Source organism: Anabrus simplex, chromosome 1, assembly GCF_040414725.1.
Source record: "Anabrus simplex isolate iqAnaSimp1 chromosome 1, ASM4041472v1, whole genome shotgun sequence".
NCBI lineage: Eukaryota > Metazoa > Arthropoda > Insecta > Orthoptera > Tettigoniidae > Anabrus > Anabrus simplex.
This window is the reverse complement of record NC_090265.1, coordinates 440,200,224-440,218,403: the sequence shown is the minus strand read 5'-3', so window position 1 is coordinate 440,218,403 and position 18,180 is coordinate 440,200,224. Positions and strand designations below refer to the sequence as shown.

The 18,180-nt window shown below is 39.2% G+C and overlaps 1 protein-coding gene across 6 annotated transcripts in view; it reads right to left on the bottom strand.

The window, feature by feature from the left end:
• LOC136856920 (ankyrin-3) overlaps positions 1–18,180 on the bottom strand; it is a 221,714-nt gene that overhangs the window by 65,474 nt on the left and 138,060 nt on the right. For 5 of the 6 annotated variants that reach the window (XM_067135174.2, XM_067135175.2, XM_067135177.2 and 2 more), the window contains 2 exons: positions 16,440–16,600; positions 6,793–6,985 (listed from right to left, as the gene is read on the bottom strand). In XM_067135174.2, the coding sequence (XP_066991275.1) occupies positions 6,793–6,985; positions 16,440–16,600 (354 nt within the window). Of the gene's footprint in view, positions 1–6,792; positions 6,986–8,255; positions 8,380–16,439; positions 16,601–18,180 lie in introns of those variants that run through there. The other variant, XM_067135179.2, reaches the window with a different exon arrangement.

The following is an 18,180-nucleotide window of genomic DNA, read 5'->3' as shown; positions in this document are numbered from 1 at the left end:
AATTATTCATCTTGCACTAAATGCACACCAAACAACAATCTGCCTATCATTATGAGGGACTTCATAAACACCATTAGGATTTTCTGCACTCAATAGCAGAAGTTATGGCTGTTCACACGACCATTAAGATGAAACCAGGCCTCATCCGAAAAGAACACAAGTTGTGGGTCAAATGAACGATCATTCGATGATGCAAGATACCACTCACAATATCTCACTCTTGTGGCTGCATCAGCAGGTTTTAAACAATGGGTCCGTGTAAACCTGTACGGTTCGATCTGTAACAGCTTTGTAGCTCTGTGTGCAGAAGAAATTGAAACCTCTACTTGTTGTGCTAATTTTGTGAGTAATTTATTGGGTGACCATTCAAGATTTGCACTAATGTCACCAAGCTTTTCCTCTGTTAAAACTGTTTCTGTGCATGCATGTTTTTTATTGAGCACTGAGTCAGTAGTTCCAAATTAATTTATAATTATGTGAATCAACGCTTGTGAAGGTGGCACTTTACCAGGGAATTGCTGAACAAATACATTGCGTACCCGTCAAGCTGACTCGTCCTTAAAATAACTTTTACATACGAAAATATGGTGTTGCAAATATAAATGTCTCACCATGTTAACAGCTGAGACTCCGGACTGGCGATTGATGCTTGTGAGGTTAAACACATGCATGCTGCTTGCAATGTCAAGAACTATGCGTGTGTCTCCAATACTGCAGCTTACGTATTGGAGAGTAAAAACGCCACTTGGACGGTCTTAGTTTATATGGGAGACCCTGCGTGTCACAGCTTCTATGTGACAAAAGCTACCCACAGGAAGTTAAAGTTTCATTGTATAAATCCTACCTGCTTCCCATCCTAATCTACGGAACAGAAACTGATACCCTGATAAGAAGGGACAACAGCTACAGAAGATTTGGAACAGAGATAATGTTCCTCTGGTCAAGTATACAAAAGGATCAGGTGAGACAGAATCATTTCCTCAGATCAAGTATACGAAAGACCAGATGGAATACAATCAGAAATGATTCAGTCCACCTCCAAATACGGCTGCAATGAAGCGTACTTGACATCAGCCAAGGTTGACTTGGTTTCATCACCTTATGAGCATGGCATCAACCCAAACATCTAAAGCCTATTTTGAACAAGAAGTACCAGAAAAAAAGACCTACAGGCAAAGAGAAGGAAAGGGTAAAAACAGTTGCAAAAGGACATGGCTAGGAGGAGCCTGGAATGGGAGAAGATATTGGAAGACAAGTGATGGCAGGATAAGATTATGGAAGAGGCTATTTTGCTCCCAAACCATGCCTGCTGGAATGGAGAATCGATGATGATGATGATGATGATGATGATGATGAATATTTTCCATCAAAATCAATCGGTGATTGAAATTTCAAGATATTTAGCATTATACAAACATCATTCTGCCTGCAGTACCTACTGGGTGGATTGAGGAAGCTCAGTAGTTGCTGTTGGCAGTCTCAAGCCCAGATAAAGGATGAGGGTTGGCTTAAAGCCGTAAAAATAACAGCCAGAAAACATCTTAAGGCAATAAAGGGCATGACGGTCCCACATGTCAATGGCGGTGCCCCAACAGCGTCTGTTTCACATGTTAGTGGTGGCTGAATAAATATTCAACTGAGGGTCAATGGCTAGGAAGGTGGAGGAGGATGGCTGGCAACATCCCAACGGCAGAAAAGGCAGAAGAATCCTTGGTTACCAACTACTGCCCTGCAGTATGTATGGGGACCTACAAAGGCTAGGGGACCCACCCCGATGTTAATGGGCAGCAATCCAGAGTGCTGAGAGGTGCAGTCCCCCCCCCAGAAAGTTGTGCGTGGGGCTGACGACTTCACAACGGAAAAACTAATAGTCACGAAATCCCAATTACAAGATAACCAGATGGATCAATGAAGACAATTCTTGCATGTACAGGACAATGAGCTGAATATCAAAACATGGAATGTGTTAAGCCTCTATAGGGCAGGAGCTCTGGATAACTTGGTAGAAGTAATGAAAAAATATAGCATGAACATTGTAGCAATCCATGAAGTACAGTGGACAGGTGCAGATATATTGAAACAGAAAGATTTTACTATCTTTTATAGTGGTCATGATAAAAACACATTTGGAACAGGGTTCATAGTGAGTAATGAAATAGTGAATGCAGTGATGCATTTTAAGCCAGGATATGAGAGGCTAAGTTCCATACAGCTAAGGGGCAAATTTGTCAAGACAACATTTCTATGTGGACATGCCCCTACTGAAGAGATGAAGAAAGTCAGAAGGATGTATTCTATGAACAACTAGAGAAGGAATACGATGCAGTGCCTAGACATGGTGTTAAAATCATACTAGGTTATATGAATGTTAAAATTGGAAGGGAAGAAGAACTTCGGTCTATTATAGGATGCAACAGCCTACATGAAAAATGTAATGAGAATGGAATACGGCTGGTATACTTTGCTGCAAGCAGACGAATGATAGTGACTAGTACAAGATTCGCTAGAAAGGATATACACAAGGTTATGTGGCGATCACCAGATGGCTTCACTAGGAACCAGATTGATCACATAATAATAGATGTGAGACATGGAAGTGATATCCAATATGTAAGGTCCTACAGAGGTGCCGACATAGACTCGGATCACTTTCTAGTTAAGGCATCCTATAAGCAACACATATGCAGAATTAAGAATAGCAGAACAGGAAGAGCACAGAAATATGATGGACAGAAATTAATCAAAGACAAGAAGATAGCAGATAAATTCTCAACAACTTTAGAAAGGAAACTATTGACAGATCTTAATGTAACAGAAAATATAAATGAACATTGGAGAAGTATTAACCCCTCAGCGTCGCAGCCATTTAAAGAGCTTCCTAGGCCGCGGCCGGATGAGATTTCAACTACGCGCGACTAAAATACATTGATTCACTTCAAGCGTTACTACAGGTATAGGAGTAGCCCGATATTTACGAAATTTGGAATTCCGTATGATAGAACTATGTACATGCAGATAATTACATAATTGTTTCACATTTCCTTAGTAATTTAGCTTCATATGATAGAGTTCGAAGCACTCTTCAAGACAGAGACCCAAGTCACACTCCTCGCAGCAGTACACCGACGTCTTCTTTTCGCCGTGTTTTGAACATACGATGCAACATCTCTGAGGTTTGTATTTCTCAATCTTGGGTGCTAATTTCCTAATAAAATGTCTTTCCTGCAACCTTGGAACTGTATTATCTGATGCACGTCGGCCTAGAATATTTAGTTCCCCACCCGAGCAAGCGTATTTTGTAAACAAACCTTCCATCAGCTGAACCCGATAAGATAACTGCTCAATGTTTGTCCCTGTGACTTTTCTGAATATTATTAGAGAATTCAGGAATCAGAATTCACTGTTGAAAACTTCCTTTTGACCTGTATAATTATCCATAGCCTCCCACACGAAATTTCCATTACTGGTTCCTCCCCATCGTCACTCTCATCATTTACCACTGGATCCGCTACAGCCACATTATCTATTTCATTATCACTGCTGCTAATACTGTCACTACTACTTCCGACTAAACTTTAATCTGAATTATACAATATTTCAAGCACGTTACTGTCAGTCAAACCACGGCTGGAGCTAGCCATTGAGCGCGGCGCGTCACACGGACTGTGAAGCTGCAGCGAGACCGAAAAGAGCAGGATGAAACTGAATGAGGGGAATAACATTTATAACGAAAAAACTAACTCGATACTATTTCAGATAATAGGTCGAGACATCTTCTTTCAAACGAGATATATACCTTGAACAACTGGTTCTCGTATCGTATGACAGAAAGCAGCACTAACTCATGCCTACACAGTGCGCTCGCAGAGAGTTACGAAAATACTACTAGCTGAGAAATGAAGACAAATATAATAAATAAACCGCACTCTTAATGTAAAATTAGAGCAAAGAAGATCACGCGAAAAGACAAACTTCTCAGAATATCACTTCTTTATTTTATTCTGTAGGAAAGAATGAAACAAACAGACTTTTAAAAAAGCAGAGATTAGTGCTCAGACTTACTTGACAAATACTTATCCTTGCAAAAACAACGTCATTTTAACGATTATTAATTCTTATTTACAACACTGATAAACCCGAAAATGTCTTTTTGGAAACAAAACAATCTGCATATGCATAACTCGAAAACTCTTCGTGCTATAGCCGTAAATGCGAAACCATGTATGGGTCTATACGACGTATAGAGGTCGGCGGCTACGGAAGAAAAGAGAGTCTATACCACGTATAGAGGTCGGAGCTGAGGGGTTAAGGAGCCCATTAAGGACACTGTAGAAAAGGTGATAGGATACAAACAGCCAGAGAGAAGAGAGAAATGGTTTGATATAGAATGTGAACAGATAGCGCATCGGCCTCTCACTGCTAGGTTCCGTGGTTCAAATCCCAGTTACTCCAGGTGACATTTGTGCTGGACAAAGCAGAAGCGGGACAGGTTTTCCTCTGAATACTTTGGTTTTTCCTGTCATATTTCATTCCAGCAACACTCTCCAATATCATTCATTTCATCTGTCATTCATTAATCATTGTCCCGGAGGAGTGTGACAGGCTTCGGCAGCTGGCACAATTCCTATCCTTGCCGCTAGATGGGGGAGCTTCATTCGTTCCAATCCTGACCCGGTCGAATGACTGGAAACAGGCTGTGTGTAGATTTTCATTTTAATTATTTGCCAATATTGACCTATGGATCAGAATGTTGGACTTAGACAAAAAAAATCTGAGTAGATTGCAAGCGACAGAGAGGCGCTTTCTGCGAGGGATCTGATGATGATGTGATGATGATGCTTGTTGTTTCAAGGGGCCTAACATCGAGGTCATCGGCCCCTAATGGTACGATATGAGACGAAATGCAATGACAAAATAAAAATCCAAAATCCTCCACTGACCAGAATTCAAAGCGTGAGGACAAAAAATGAACGGATGGATATGAAGTTAAAACAATCAGTGGAGCCGACCCGCAATGCCTCAGTCTCAGAAATTGACAGAGAACAATAGTATTACTGACCAAGGGACTGCTTCTATAGCTCAATACTGAATTAAGGATGCTTGCAAGCTAAAGGGGTGCAAAATATAGGTCATCGGCCCCTCATAATGGTACTTATCGCTTGGACAATAGAACCATGGTATTTGACATGGTGCGGTACTAATCAAAAGTATCGTAGACTCGCGGTATTCCACACATTCTGGTACTACTCACAGGTAATGAAATTCACATATGTAATACAGACCTATGGTGTTTCACACATAGCGGCGCCATTTACAGGCAACGCAAAGTTATAGTTTTCATCACCTAAGTGTACTAACCACAAGGACTTGTACTATCCCATGGTGTTCTTTATATAGTGGGTACTAATCATAGGCAAGCCAGAACCCTGGTGTCGCTCATATAGTGCTACTAATCACAGGTACCGTAAAAGCCTGACCGCACGGTGCTCCTGATTGCTACTAATCACAAACCTATTTGGCACCGAACATAGTGGTACTATGCACAAGTAACAGCGACCCATGGTGTTCCCCGCGTGGTGGTACTAATCACAAGTAGTTTCACGGTTCTAATCCGATCATCCCTTGGTCGCCCCTTTTAGTCGCCTCTTACGACAGGCAGGGGATACCATGGTTGTATTCTTCGTCTGCATCCCCCGCCCACAGGGGGTTGTGTGTTTGGTCCACGAGAGGTATTTTATTTCCCTCAAGTCTGCCGGCAAGCCGATTAGGACCCCCCTATCCGCCACCTGGGACGCGCCACGTGGGAATATCACCTCTCCCTCTGCTACGCCAGCGTAGTAGGTTCGTGGGCGAGGGATCTTGGGTAAAAAGGAGGGACAAGATAAGAAATGAAACCATATGAAACACGCTACAGATCAACCCTATAAAAGAAACTATGGAGTGAAATAGATTGAAATGGTTCAGCCTTGTCAAAAGAATGGGACAAGAAAGATTACCAAGAAGAGCTCTGAAATGGACAGAATCTGGAAGAAGACCAATTGAAAGACCACGAACAAGATGGAGGGATCCGGTGGAGGATGACGTAAATCGGAGAGGATTACAGTGGCAGACAGTGATGAACGATAGAATGTGAGGAAAAAAGAGAAGATTGGAAGAGGCTCTGTGAACGACCTGCATAAGCAGAAACGTATCAGGAAGAAGTAGGGAAGTAGTCCCAAAAGGTAAAACTTCTGCAATATAAAATAGTTACAGTCTTTTCTGTAAAAATAGCAACACATTCAATATCCGGTGGCAGTTGAAATTGCATGGTAGGCCTAACTCATGTCACACCAAGTATTAAAGTATTAACGTATGTACATTAATATTTTATCATCTCGACAGAAAAAACAATATTGCCAACTTATTTCAAAAGATTTTTCCATTCTGCAATTAAATGATATCAATATAAATAAACTAGCGTACTTTGAATGTATGTACAGTTCAAGAAGTTCTATTACAGAACATTACATAAACTTAATGCCTCTCTTTACTCATGCTTCTGCTATACTTGTGTATGTACTGTACGATAAACTTGATATAAACAGAATATTTTTCTCAGTTTAAAACAAAAGTCTATTACAAAGGGAGAAAGAACGTGTAAATGAAAGAAACTGGTAAATAAATAATAAATTACATATATAGAAGATATTAAACAGATTTGATTCAGCTAAAAAGATTTCAAGGCATAATGACAACACCCCAACCAAAATCTCTCCCATAAAAGAATTGCAAACTATTTAGGTTGCTACATACCTGGTCTCCATCAATTGCATAAAAAATGGAACTCTGGAGCTTATCACTGGAACGGTCAGCAACCACCTCATCATGTACACGATACTTGCTCCGTTCCTCACAATTCTGGTTGTGCGGACCAGGCCAGCACATGCGAGCCTCTACATCAATGCGTGCACCATGTTTGAGGAGAGCATCAACAATATCTTCATATCTGGAAAAGGGAGTACTCTCTTCACACGCGTCAGAAGGGTTCATTTGCAACAGATCACAGTTGATGGCAAAAGTAAAAAAGAGGAACTTGTTTTAATATGATAAAAATCTTACACATGTACCATTTTCCATCTAACAATGCAAGTTACATTGAGTCATTAAAACTCTCATCATACTGCAGACCATTTGACTTTGGATTATTTCTTCCTCCCTACTTCTTGCAGCTTGGACTGTATTTCTATTGTTCATAAATATTTCATTTCTACAGCTTGATGACTGGCAATATCTCTGTTGGTTAGTGCATTGGTTTCAAGGGTGTATATGCTTATAAGTATGAAGAAACGCATAATTTTTAGTTTGTATTTTATTGGGATTTAGGCCTCCCATAGTAGTATTTGCACTCCATGGTAAACTTGAGCTCTTATCTGGACTCTGCTGGTGATCTCTGCATGACACTGAGTATCTGCTGATATTTCAAAAGGTCCTTATTTTCTTTTGTTTTTTTTCCTTCCTCATCCAAGCTGATGCTTGTTCTCTTCTTTCACAACTGAGTGACAGCACCACTGTTTTGGACTGACCTAAGTCAAACTCTTTGCACACACCATTCTAATTCAATTTCTAATGTACAGTATTTCCACTTGTATTGCCCCAAATTACTACATCATCTGGAAAAGCAAGAGATTTACATTAGCCTCCACTGGTCTACTATGTGATTCTTTTCACAATTATGAATAATAATGGGGATAAAGCACTGTCTTGTTGTATCCATTACTAGATACAAACCAATTTGTTCAATCATTGCCTATTCGGACTGAACTCTGGCAATTTTTCTGAAGTACTTCCATCATATTTTTTATGAATGTTGCCAAATTCATTTTATCAATTTTCACTCTTTGCTCCTGTGTACACCAACATAGGCCTTTTTTTTCATTGTCCAGGAAAAACAAAGATGATATCTTTTCCTTTCCCCAAAAGATTTTCCATGATTTTCTAACTGCAAAAATTTTATTTAGTGTTGCCCTGCTATTCTCCTTCAAGCCGAGGTTTAACAATAGCTCTTAGTTGTTCTCTATAATCTTCAGCCCATGAAATGAAAAATGTAATGCTCCAATAGTTACTACATTTCCATCTATTTTCTTTCTATGATAGTACTACAGCGGTGCCCTTTGTCCAGTCTTCTGGAATTACTTATTCTTTCCAAATGGTATTTATTACACCATATAACCACTGCAGACATTGAAATCCAGCTACTTAATTATGTCAGTACTTACTTCATGATTGCCTGGTGACTGGCTATCTTCATGTTGCAACTGGATGCAGGAATGGTGAAGCACTGTTTTCTTTGTTGAGTCCCACTCCTCTATTAACGCCGATGATGGCTGATTCAGGGTTTGGTGCCATGGAGGACAAAACAATAATTCAGCACTGATTTTTCAATGCCATAAATCCCAGACAGGTCTGAGTGCAATCAGATATGACTCCTAATCACCTCTTGCATTTGCTGAAAAGTATGAAGATGTATCAATGAGATTCTGCGGCTCCATTTCCTTCCATACTTATTATAGTGTACCAAATACGATTATGCAGTAACACAATGCCCATGCTCATACTGCTCTCATCACCCAACAGGCTCTACAAGGTGTGGACACCATTGCTACGCCTCCAGGCTACCAGATCTGTCCCCAATAGAATAGAACTGTGCGATGGCGCAATGTGTGTGACACCGTCAACCACCTGCATGTGAACAACCTTCGTATGTAGTAGTAATGATGAGACTTCAACAGCGTGGTCAGAGGATGAAAATGGTCTAAAGAAAATGAAGAAAGCCAGTAACTAGGCAATTACGAAGCAAGTCACGGAGAAACATTGGGGAAAAGGAAAATATATCATCTTTGTTTTTCCTGGATATTGAAAAAGGTCCATAGCCTTGTTATAGAGGAACAAAGCATGTAAATGATTCACAAAAGTTGCCAGAGTTCAGTTTAACAAGATAATGTTTGAAGAAATTAGTCTGTTGCATGTAATGAACATTTTTAATACCTGTATTGATGTAAAATACTCAAGTCAATAATTGAGAAGAGTCCACCCTTTTCAATACCAGATATTCTATTTATAAAAGAAATGCATTTTCAACTAATTTAGATTAAAAGTACATGTTTCATCCCTCATTGGCAACATCTTTAGCTTGTAAAGAAACATATTCCAAAATACACAGCACATAAATAACAAATAAACATTCTAAAATCATTTTAAAAATTTAAAACACTGCATTTCAAAATAGTTATTGAGGAGTTTCCTTGCAGGTCCCTTTAGAATGGTTTGAAACAAATTCTTTAAGTTCAACCAGCAAACTGCACATCCATCCAGCAGTCAAACAAACTTGAGAGGTGTCTCCCTTGCTAGGATAATAACAACAACAAACCTTGGACGGGATAAACTAGAATATAAGGAACTTTTCATATATAACAAAGTTGGTCAAAGGAAATAATCACTGCCATGTGCAGATCACCAGCAAGAGTTCAAAAAGAAGCACAGCTTTACCATGGATTGTACAAACTTCTATGGAATGCCTAAATCCCTATAAAACCCAAACCAAAAATTTATAACAGTTTCTTTCTACTTATCATAACATACAGTCTTGAAACCTGCACTCTAACCAAGCACCAATCTGTAGAAATGAAATGATTATGAGCAACAGTCCAATAGTTCCCCCTGCACGCCATAGTATTCATAATAGTCATGGATGGAATTCATGAGACCACTAAACCGAGACTGAGAAGTGAGGCAACAAAAGCCTTGTTGTTTCCAGACTATACAGTGATATGAGGTGAGGATGAAAAAACAAGTACAGTAGATGTATGGCACCAAGAGACAGAAAAATGTGGGGAGGAAGGAAGGAAGGAAAGGAAGGAAGGAAGGAAGGAAGGAAAGGAAGGAAGGAAGGAAGGAAGGAAGGAAGGAAGGAAGGAAGGGGAAATATAAAAACAGAATGGAAAAATTCTGGAAGTGGTCAAAGGTTCCAAGTGCTTGGAAAGTGTGATCAGAGAAGATAAAAAGATATGGGGCTCGATAGCTGCATAATGTAAAACAAAAGCTAAAGGTTTCCACCTATTCAATACTATTTATTGTAACCTTAAAACAGCTACATATATTTCATGAAACTAGTTTCAGTCTCGCTAGAGACCATCATCAGTCAAAATCAAGCTAAGGCAAGACATGAATTACAGATAAAATTCATGAAGCAAGCGTGTGTTGTTGAAATTCAGTGCAAGTCAAAATTTGGATGTTCTGCGGTTTCCCATTTTTACACCAGGCAAATGCTGGGCCTGTATCTTAATTCAGGCCATGGCTGCTTCCTTCTCACTCCTAGCCCCTTCCTCTCCCATCGTTGCCACAAGACCTATCTGTGTCGGTGCGACGTAAAGTAACTTGTAAAAAGAAAGTTTTAAAAAGATGGAAATATAGCCGAGGAAATTGGAAAAATGAATACAAGAAACAAGGCGTATTCTGTGGGACCAAATGTTCCAAAGCAATGTGCCAAAAGAGGTATTTACGGAAAAGTGAACAGGAAAGAAGCCAAGAGGACAACGCCAAAAGAGATGAGCACTAGTGGTGGTGGTGATAGTGGTGGTGGTTGTTTTAAGAGGAAATACAACTAGGTAACCATTCTCTCTGTACAAATTAAGTAGAACCAGAATGAAAATAACATTTTAAAAAATCTAAACAGAGGAATTAAAAAAATAAATTTAATATTTAAGTTGAAAAGGACACTGAAAACTTTGACATTTAGAAGCCGTGATTAATCCTCTCTCACATAAAGCAAATGACAAGATCGGCAGTATTCCTGTCATCGGCCAGATCACCTCTTTCCATGAAAGCTGGAAAGAGGACCACCACACGGCAGTTGTCTTCTTAATTGCTCTCAGCTTGTTGGGAGTTCAGATAGCTAGCCACTCCGATTTCCAGGATGCCAAGATGGTTCAACATAGCTGAGAATAAATATCCATAGCATGTACATTTATAGGTCTAGGTGGTAAAAGTGCTATTTCTTTTGCAGCTTTATCCACAAGTTCATTTCCTGCAATCCCAATGTGGCTTGGGAGCCACACAAAAGTGATTCTGGTGCCAGCACCACACAACCTGGCTAGAAGGACATTAATCAGCCGCACCAGTGGGTGTTGTGGGGAAACAGACGTCGACAGACTGCAGAGAACTTATCAGTACATACAAGAAAGTGGTCTCTTTTGTCACCCAGAGCAAACTGTAGAGCTTCTAAGATGGTGAAAAGTTCTGCAGGATACACACTAGAGACATTACGAAGCAAGATCGTGGTTCTAATATTATCGGAGAGGAAAGGGCATCCTACATTTTCCTCAATCTTAGAACCATCCATAAAGACATGCCATGCATCCAGATACTGGTGAACAAAGTCCTGGAAATATTTCCACTGAACAGAGGCGTCTGTGTTCATCTGGGATCAATGAAGCAGATCTAGCCATATATCTGGCCGTGGAAATAGCCCTGGAGGTACTTTGCTATGGGTCCGCTCAAAACAACCGCCAATAGGCACACCTAATTCATGACACAAGCTATCAATCTGAATCCCTACTGGTTGTGTAGCATTCAGCCGGCTTTGGTACCTCTGGTGGTATCGGAAACTAAAAATGCATTAATAATCTGGATGCTGCAGCATTTCATGAATTTTGACAGCATTCGTGAGGAGTATCTGCTGCCATCTTATTTGTAAAGGTAAAATTCCTGATTTGTCAATTAGGCTGGGAATGGGGCTAGTATGGAAAGCTCTGAAATGGGCAAATACAGTGAGGGAGTGCAAGGGAAGAGAGGAGGAAAACTAGAAGATGTACTTAAGAAATGAAAGGAGTGGTAGAGACACAGGGAACGATGGAGGCCCTTGATTCACAACTTATCCCAGGAAGCTGGAAACATGAAAATAAGAGGAAGAAGAAGAAGTCCAAAAGGTATGCTCGATGGCAATCTCTCACCTTGAACACATTACAAATGATGCTATATGGCTATATTTGGACCATTTTGGTCTATTTTGGTCCATATTAACTTTTATCTAATAAACTCAAGAGTGAAAAAACAGGAGATGTTATGAGTCTGCCTTGTGTGTTGTGTGTTTGAGTCATCAGTCCCTAGATGGGTTTGATGCAGCTTTGCATGCCACCCTATCCTGTGCTAACCTTTCCATTTCCACGTAACTACAGCATCCTATATCTAATCTAATCTGCTTATCATATTCATACCTTGGTCTACCCCTATTGTTCTTACCACCTACACTTCCTTCAAAAACCAACAGAACAAGTCCTGGGTGTCTTGAGATGTGTCCTATCATTCTATCTCTTATTCTCGTCAAATTTAGCCAAATCAATCTCCTTATTCTCGTCAAATTTAGCCAAATCAATCTCCTCTCGCCAATTCGATTCAGTATCTCTTCATTTGTGAATTCGATCTATCCATCTCATCTTCAGCATTCTTCTGTAACACCACATTTCAAAAGCTTCTATTCTCTTTCTTTCTGAGCTAGTTATCGTCCATGATTCACTTCCATACAATGCCACGCTTCACACAAATGTCTTCAAAAAACATCTTTCTAATTCCTATATCAATGTTTGAAGCGAGCAAATTTCTTTTCTTAAGAAAACTTTTCCTTGCTTGTGCTAATCTGCATTTTATGACCTCATTACTTCTGCCATCGTTAGTTATTTTACTACCCAAGTAACAATATTCATCTACTTCCTTTAAGACTTCATTTTCTCATTTAATATTTCCTGCATCACCTGCCTTCGTTCGACTACACTCCATTAGTTTGGTTTTGGACTTATTTATTTTCATCTTGTACTCATTACCCAAGACTTCATTCATACCATTCAGTAGCTTCTCGAGATCTTCTGCAGTATTACAAGTTGTCCATTTCATGACCGTATTTATTATAAAGTATCGATTAGGTGGTTATCTTTACTAACTTCTTGATCTTCTGCAGTCTCAGATAAAATAACAATATCATCGGCAAATCTCAAGATTTTGATTTCCTCTCCTTGGACTGTGATTCCCTTTCCAAATTCCTCTTTGATTTCCTTTACTGCCTGTTCTAAGTAAACATTGAAAAGGAGGGGAGACAAACTGCAGCCTTGCCTCACTCCTTTCTGGATTGCTGCTTCTTTTTCAAAGCCCTTGATTCTTATCACTGCAGACTGATTTTTATACAGATTGCAGATAATTCTTCGTTCTCGGTATCTGATCCCAATCACCTTCAGAATCTTAAATAGCTTGGTCCAATCAACATTATCAAATGCCTTTTCTAGATCTACGAATGCCATGTACGTGGGCTTGTCCTTCTTGATTCGATCCTCTAAGATCAGACGTAAAGTCAGGATTGCTTCACATGTTCCTATATTTCTTCTGAAGCCAAATTGATCTTCTCCCAACTCAGTTTCAACTTGTTTTTCCATTCTTCTGTAAACAATACATGTTAAAATTTTGCAGGCATGAGATACTAAACTAATGGTGCGATAGTTTTCACACCTGTCAGCACCGGCTTTCTTGGGAATAGGTATAACAACATTCTGCCGAAAATCAGATGCGATTTCTCCTGTCTCATACATTTTACACACTAAATTGAATAACCTTGCCATGCTGGTTTCTCCTAAGGCAGTCAGTAATTTAGAGGGAATGCCATCAATTCCAGGTGCCTTGTTCCTATTTAGGTCGCTCACAACTCTGTCAAACTCTGACCTCAAAATTGGGTCTCCCATTTCATCAGTATCAACAGCCTCTTCTTGTTCCAGAATCAAATTATCTACATCTTCACCTTGATACAACTGTTGGATATGTTTCTGCCATCTTTCTGCTTTGTCTTCTTTCCCTAGAAGTGGCTTTCCATCTGTGCATTTAATATTCATACACCTAGATTTCCTTTCTCCAAAGGTTTCCTTGATTTTCCTGTATGCAGCATCTACCTTTCCTAAGACCATACAACCTTCTACATCCTTGCACTTCTCCTTCAGCCAGTCTTCCTTAGCTACCTTGCACTTTCTATCCACTTCATTCTTTAATCGCCTGTATTCTTTTCTGCCCTCTTCATTTCTAGCATTCTTGTATTTTCGTCGTTCATCAATCAGGTCTAGTATATCCTGAGTTATCCACTGATTCTTAGTTGATCTTTTCTTCCTTCCTAACATTTCTTCAGCAGCCCTGCTGACTTCATTTTGCATGACTATCCACTCTTCCTCTATTGTGTTTCTTTCAGCCTTTTCATTTAGTCCTTTTGCAACATGTTCCTTGAAACAATCCCTCACACTCTTTTCTTTCAACTTGTCTAGATCCCATCTTTTTGGATTCTTTCCTTTTTTCAATTTCTTCAGCCTCAGATGGCATTTCATGACCAACAAGTTGTGGTCAGAGTCCACATCTGCTCCTGGAAAAGTTTTGCAATCCAACACCTGGTTTCTGAATCTCTGCCTAATCATAATGAAGTCTATTTGATACCTTCCAATGTCTCCAGGTCTTGTCCAGGTATAAAGCCGTCGTTTGTGGTGTTTGAACCAAGTATTGGCAAGGACTAAATTATGATCAGTGCAGAATTCAACCAACCGACTTCCTCTTTTGTTCCTTTGTCCCAATCCGAATTCTCCTACTGTATTACCTGCTCTTCCTTGGCCTACCACTGCATTCCAGTCTCCCATCACAATTAGATTCTCATCACCTTTTACATACTGTATTAAATCTTCTACCTCCTCATATGTTCTTTTAATTTCCTCATCATCCGCTGAGCTAGTAGGCATATAGACCTGCACTATTGTGGTGGGCATTGGTTTGGTGTCTATCTTGACGACAATAATTCTTTCACTATGCTGGTCGTAGTAGCTTACCCACTGCCCTATTTTCTTATTCATTATTAAACCTACTCCTGCATTTCCTCTGTTTGATTTTGTGTTGATAATTCGGTAGTCGCCTGACAACGTACTTCACTTATACCAACTACACCTAACTTTAGTGTATCCATCTTCATTTTCAGATTCTCCAATCTACCACAACGATTCAAACTTCTAACATTCCATGCTCCGGCTCGCAGAATGTCAGTATCCATCTCCCTGATGATCGCCCCCTTTCGTGTAGTCCCCACCCAGAGATCCAAATGGGGGACTAGTTTACCTCCGGAATATTTTACCCGGGAGGAAGCCATCATCAGTACATCATTCATACAGAGAGAGCCGCATGTCCTCGGGAGTTAGTTACGGCTGTAGTTTCCCGTTGCTTTCAGCCGTGAGTCTGCCTTATCAATATTAATAAAAAACTATTTAATACATATAATTGCATCTATAGTACATGTTTCGAGAACACCATTACATTCTCTTCATCAGCAACAAAATGTTCACAAAATTTTCTGCAATACTGCCTACTACCCTGAAGTCAGTGGAGCTCGACCAATTGGAAGACCAAAACAACGATGGCATCCTGCCATTAATGCCAACACGTGCTGTGCCATGATTTTTTCAGTTGTAGGAAATGGTGTTCCTTGAATTCGTCAAGCGGACCCTACACCGGTAGGATAAATGCTTAGATGATGATGATGACGACAATGACAAAGGAGGAGGAGGAGGAGGAGGAGGAGGAGGAGGAGGAGGAGGAGAAGAAGAAGAAGAAGAAGAAGAAGAAGAAGAAGAAGAAGAAGAAGAAGAAGAAGAAGAAGAAGAAGAAGTCCAAAAGGCAAAAGTACATGGCCCATAATCAAATAGTATGTCAGAAAGTCCAAGTAAAGCAGCTGCTATGGGAAACCTAGTTAAAGGCCAGTCTAAGGTGATTCAGTCATTTTAAATAGCTGGAAGCAAAAAAAAGAACTGACAGAAAATAGCTGAAATGTGACCGGCAGCTCAGGGATGGACCAAGAAAATAGTGGCTAGAGCAAATTAAATAAGATAGTTCAACAAGGACTGGAATGGGAGCTGATGTAGCGGGAAGAAACCTACGAGAATGAATGGGACTTGTATACTGCACTAGGGAAGGGCACTTTGTGATTGTCAATGATGATGATGATGATGATGATGATGATGATGATGATGATGATGATGATGACGAAATGATAAATCAAGGCCTTTCTAGAATTAGTCCCAAAGGTATATGTCCCAGACATAAGTAACCATTATAACAAAGAAAAGTAGTTTCAGCTGCCAACCTTCAACTTTCTGATCAAATTTTGCTGTACATGATGGTCAGTCATCAATAACAAATTTAATAACGGCATCCTGATTTGTGAACTTTGAACTTTTATATGATAAAAACATTAAAACATGAAGATACTTGAAACTAATGACAAGTCAATTTTACAAGAAGAACATTAAATGTCAATTAAATTTCTGTATTTAAAACATCAAAAATTAGAAATTAACAATTGTTTTGATTATTTATGGTGATAATAGGAAGTGGTAACTCACCCTTTGAGGCATGCTATGTGAAGAGGGAGGGAACAAGCTCCTCTGTTAACGTCTGTGTTCCTAGATAGAATCCAGCGAACCATCTCCAAATGATTGATACCAACACACTTCTGCAGTAGATTATATCCTTCCTCATTATGTACAAGGAGAATGTTCTCATTCTTGAAAGAACAAAAAGTATGCGAGATTACAATCTTTGTATAAGCAGATTACATACTATTTTGCTTCAAGTACTCAACAGTCAACTTGTTGATAAAATCAAAAAAATACTTTAAAATTAGGATAAAACATAGGTCAAACAGGCTCAAGCAAGGCCACACCAGATATACAGGCTGTGTTGCTCCCCCACCACCCCAGATTCCACGTCACCATACAAGATGATGCAAGCAAGTGCCTTGCTTCATGCCCTGCCATTTCCTGTCAGCATCCTTGGCTGTTTGTGTGTTGTTCCTTCGATCAATTCATCCCTGACATGGTTAGTAATTACTAGATCTAAGTGTTGTGATGTATCATTAAATCTGGGTGTGAATTATACAACAGTGACTGAATATTCCATCTACTTGCTGCATCCCAAGTTGTAAAAATAATTATAGTCCTAAAAATCCTGTCACTATATTTTTGTTTCATAAAGCTCAAATATGGCTTAGAGCTATCCACAGGAGTTATTACAAAGCTACTAATTCATCAAGGGTACGCATCAAACATTTTGATGAAAGGTACGGTATACAGTGCAGGAAGATTTGGGGACGCAGCCTGTGCTAACTGTGAAACGGGATCAGTTAAAATTAACTAATGATGCCAAACTGACAAATTTTGGAAAACTGCCGGCATATCTATCGGAAGTTATGCCTCAAAAAAGATAAGATCCCAAACAAAGGCAGAAGGAGATATAAGAACACATTCAGGATTCCAAGATTAGGCCAAGATTAAAGATGAAGTACTAAACAAGAAATAACAAGGAATTTTGCAGTATAGTGTGTATCTGAACTGCAAAAGGTGTTTGCAAAAAGTAAGCAGTTAACTTTATTTACAGCTACTGCGACAGAAAAAGTTTCCAAAAATTGAAGTATCTTTGATAATTAACCCTCATTTGACTTTCACTATTATTAAAGATGATAACTTACATGTATTAGAAGTATAAACAACTTTTATAGTTTGTAAATAGTCTCAATTTAAACAATTATGGAACTTGATATTTCAACACGACATCTTGTTAAGGGTTTGGAAAAGGGTCAAATTAGCAACTTTGTGTAATATGATAGATGATATTAAGGATGAGACTGAGGACCAGAATGTCTGTGACAAATTGAGTTTCTACAAGGAACAAATTAACTTATCTGCGTCAAAAACTATCAGATACTGTTCAACAACATTAATTTGGTTTGCAACAATTTCTTTCTCCTCCCTGATGCATACAAAAGTATTACACAGTCAAAATTGTTTACTATGCCACATCCTGGATATCTGAAAAATTTACATCTAAGATACACTGTAGAAGCTCTGGAATAGATGTACCTCATGTAAATTATTTAAAGAAGAAAGTATCTGCATTGAGCAAAAATTAAATACATTCTAATTTGCTTTTGGACAAAATGTACGTTAGGCCTCAAGTAACATACAAAGGGGGAAAGCTTGAAGATTTAGCTGTACAATCCTCCAATGAATATTCACCAAATCTAGCTATAACTATACAGACTTTTATGATATTCTCTTTACTATCAAACAAAGTTGTTGGAGGCTT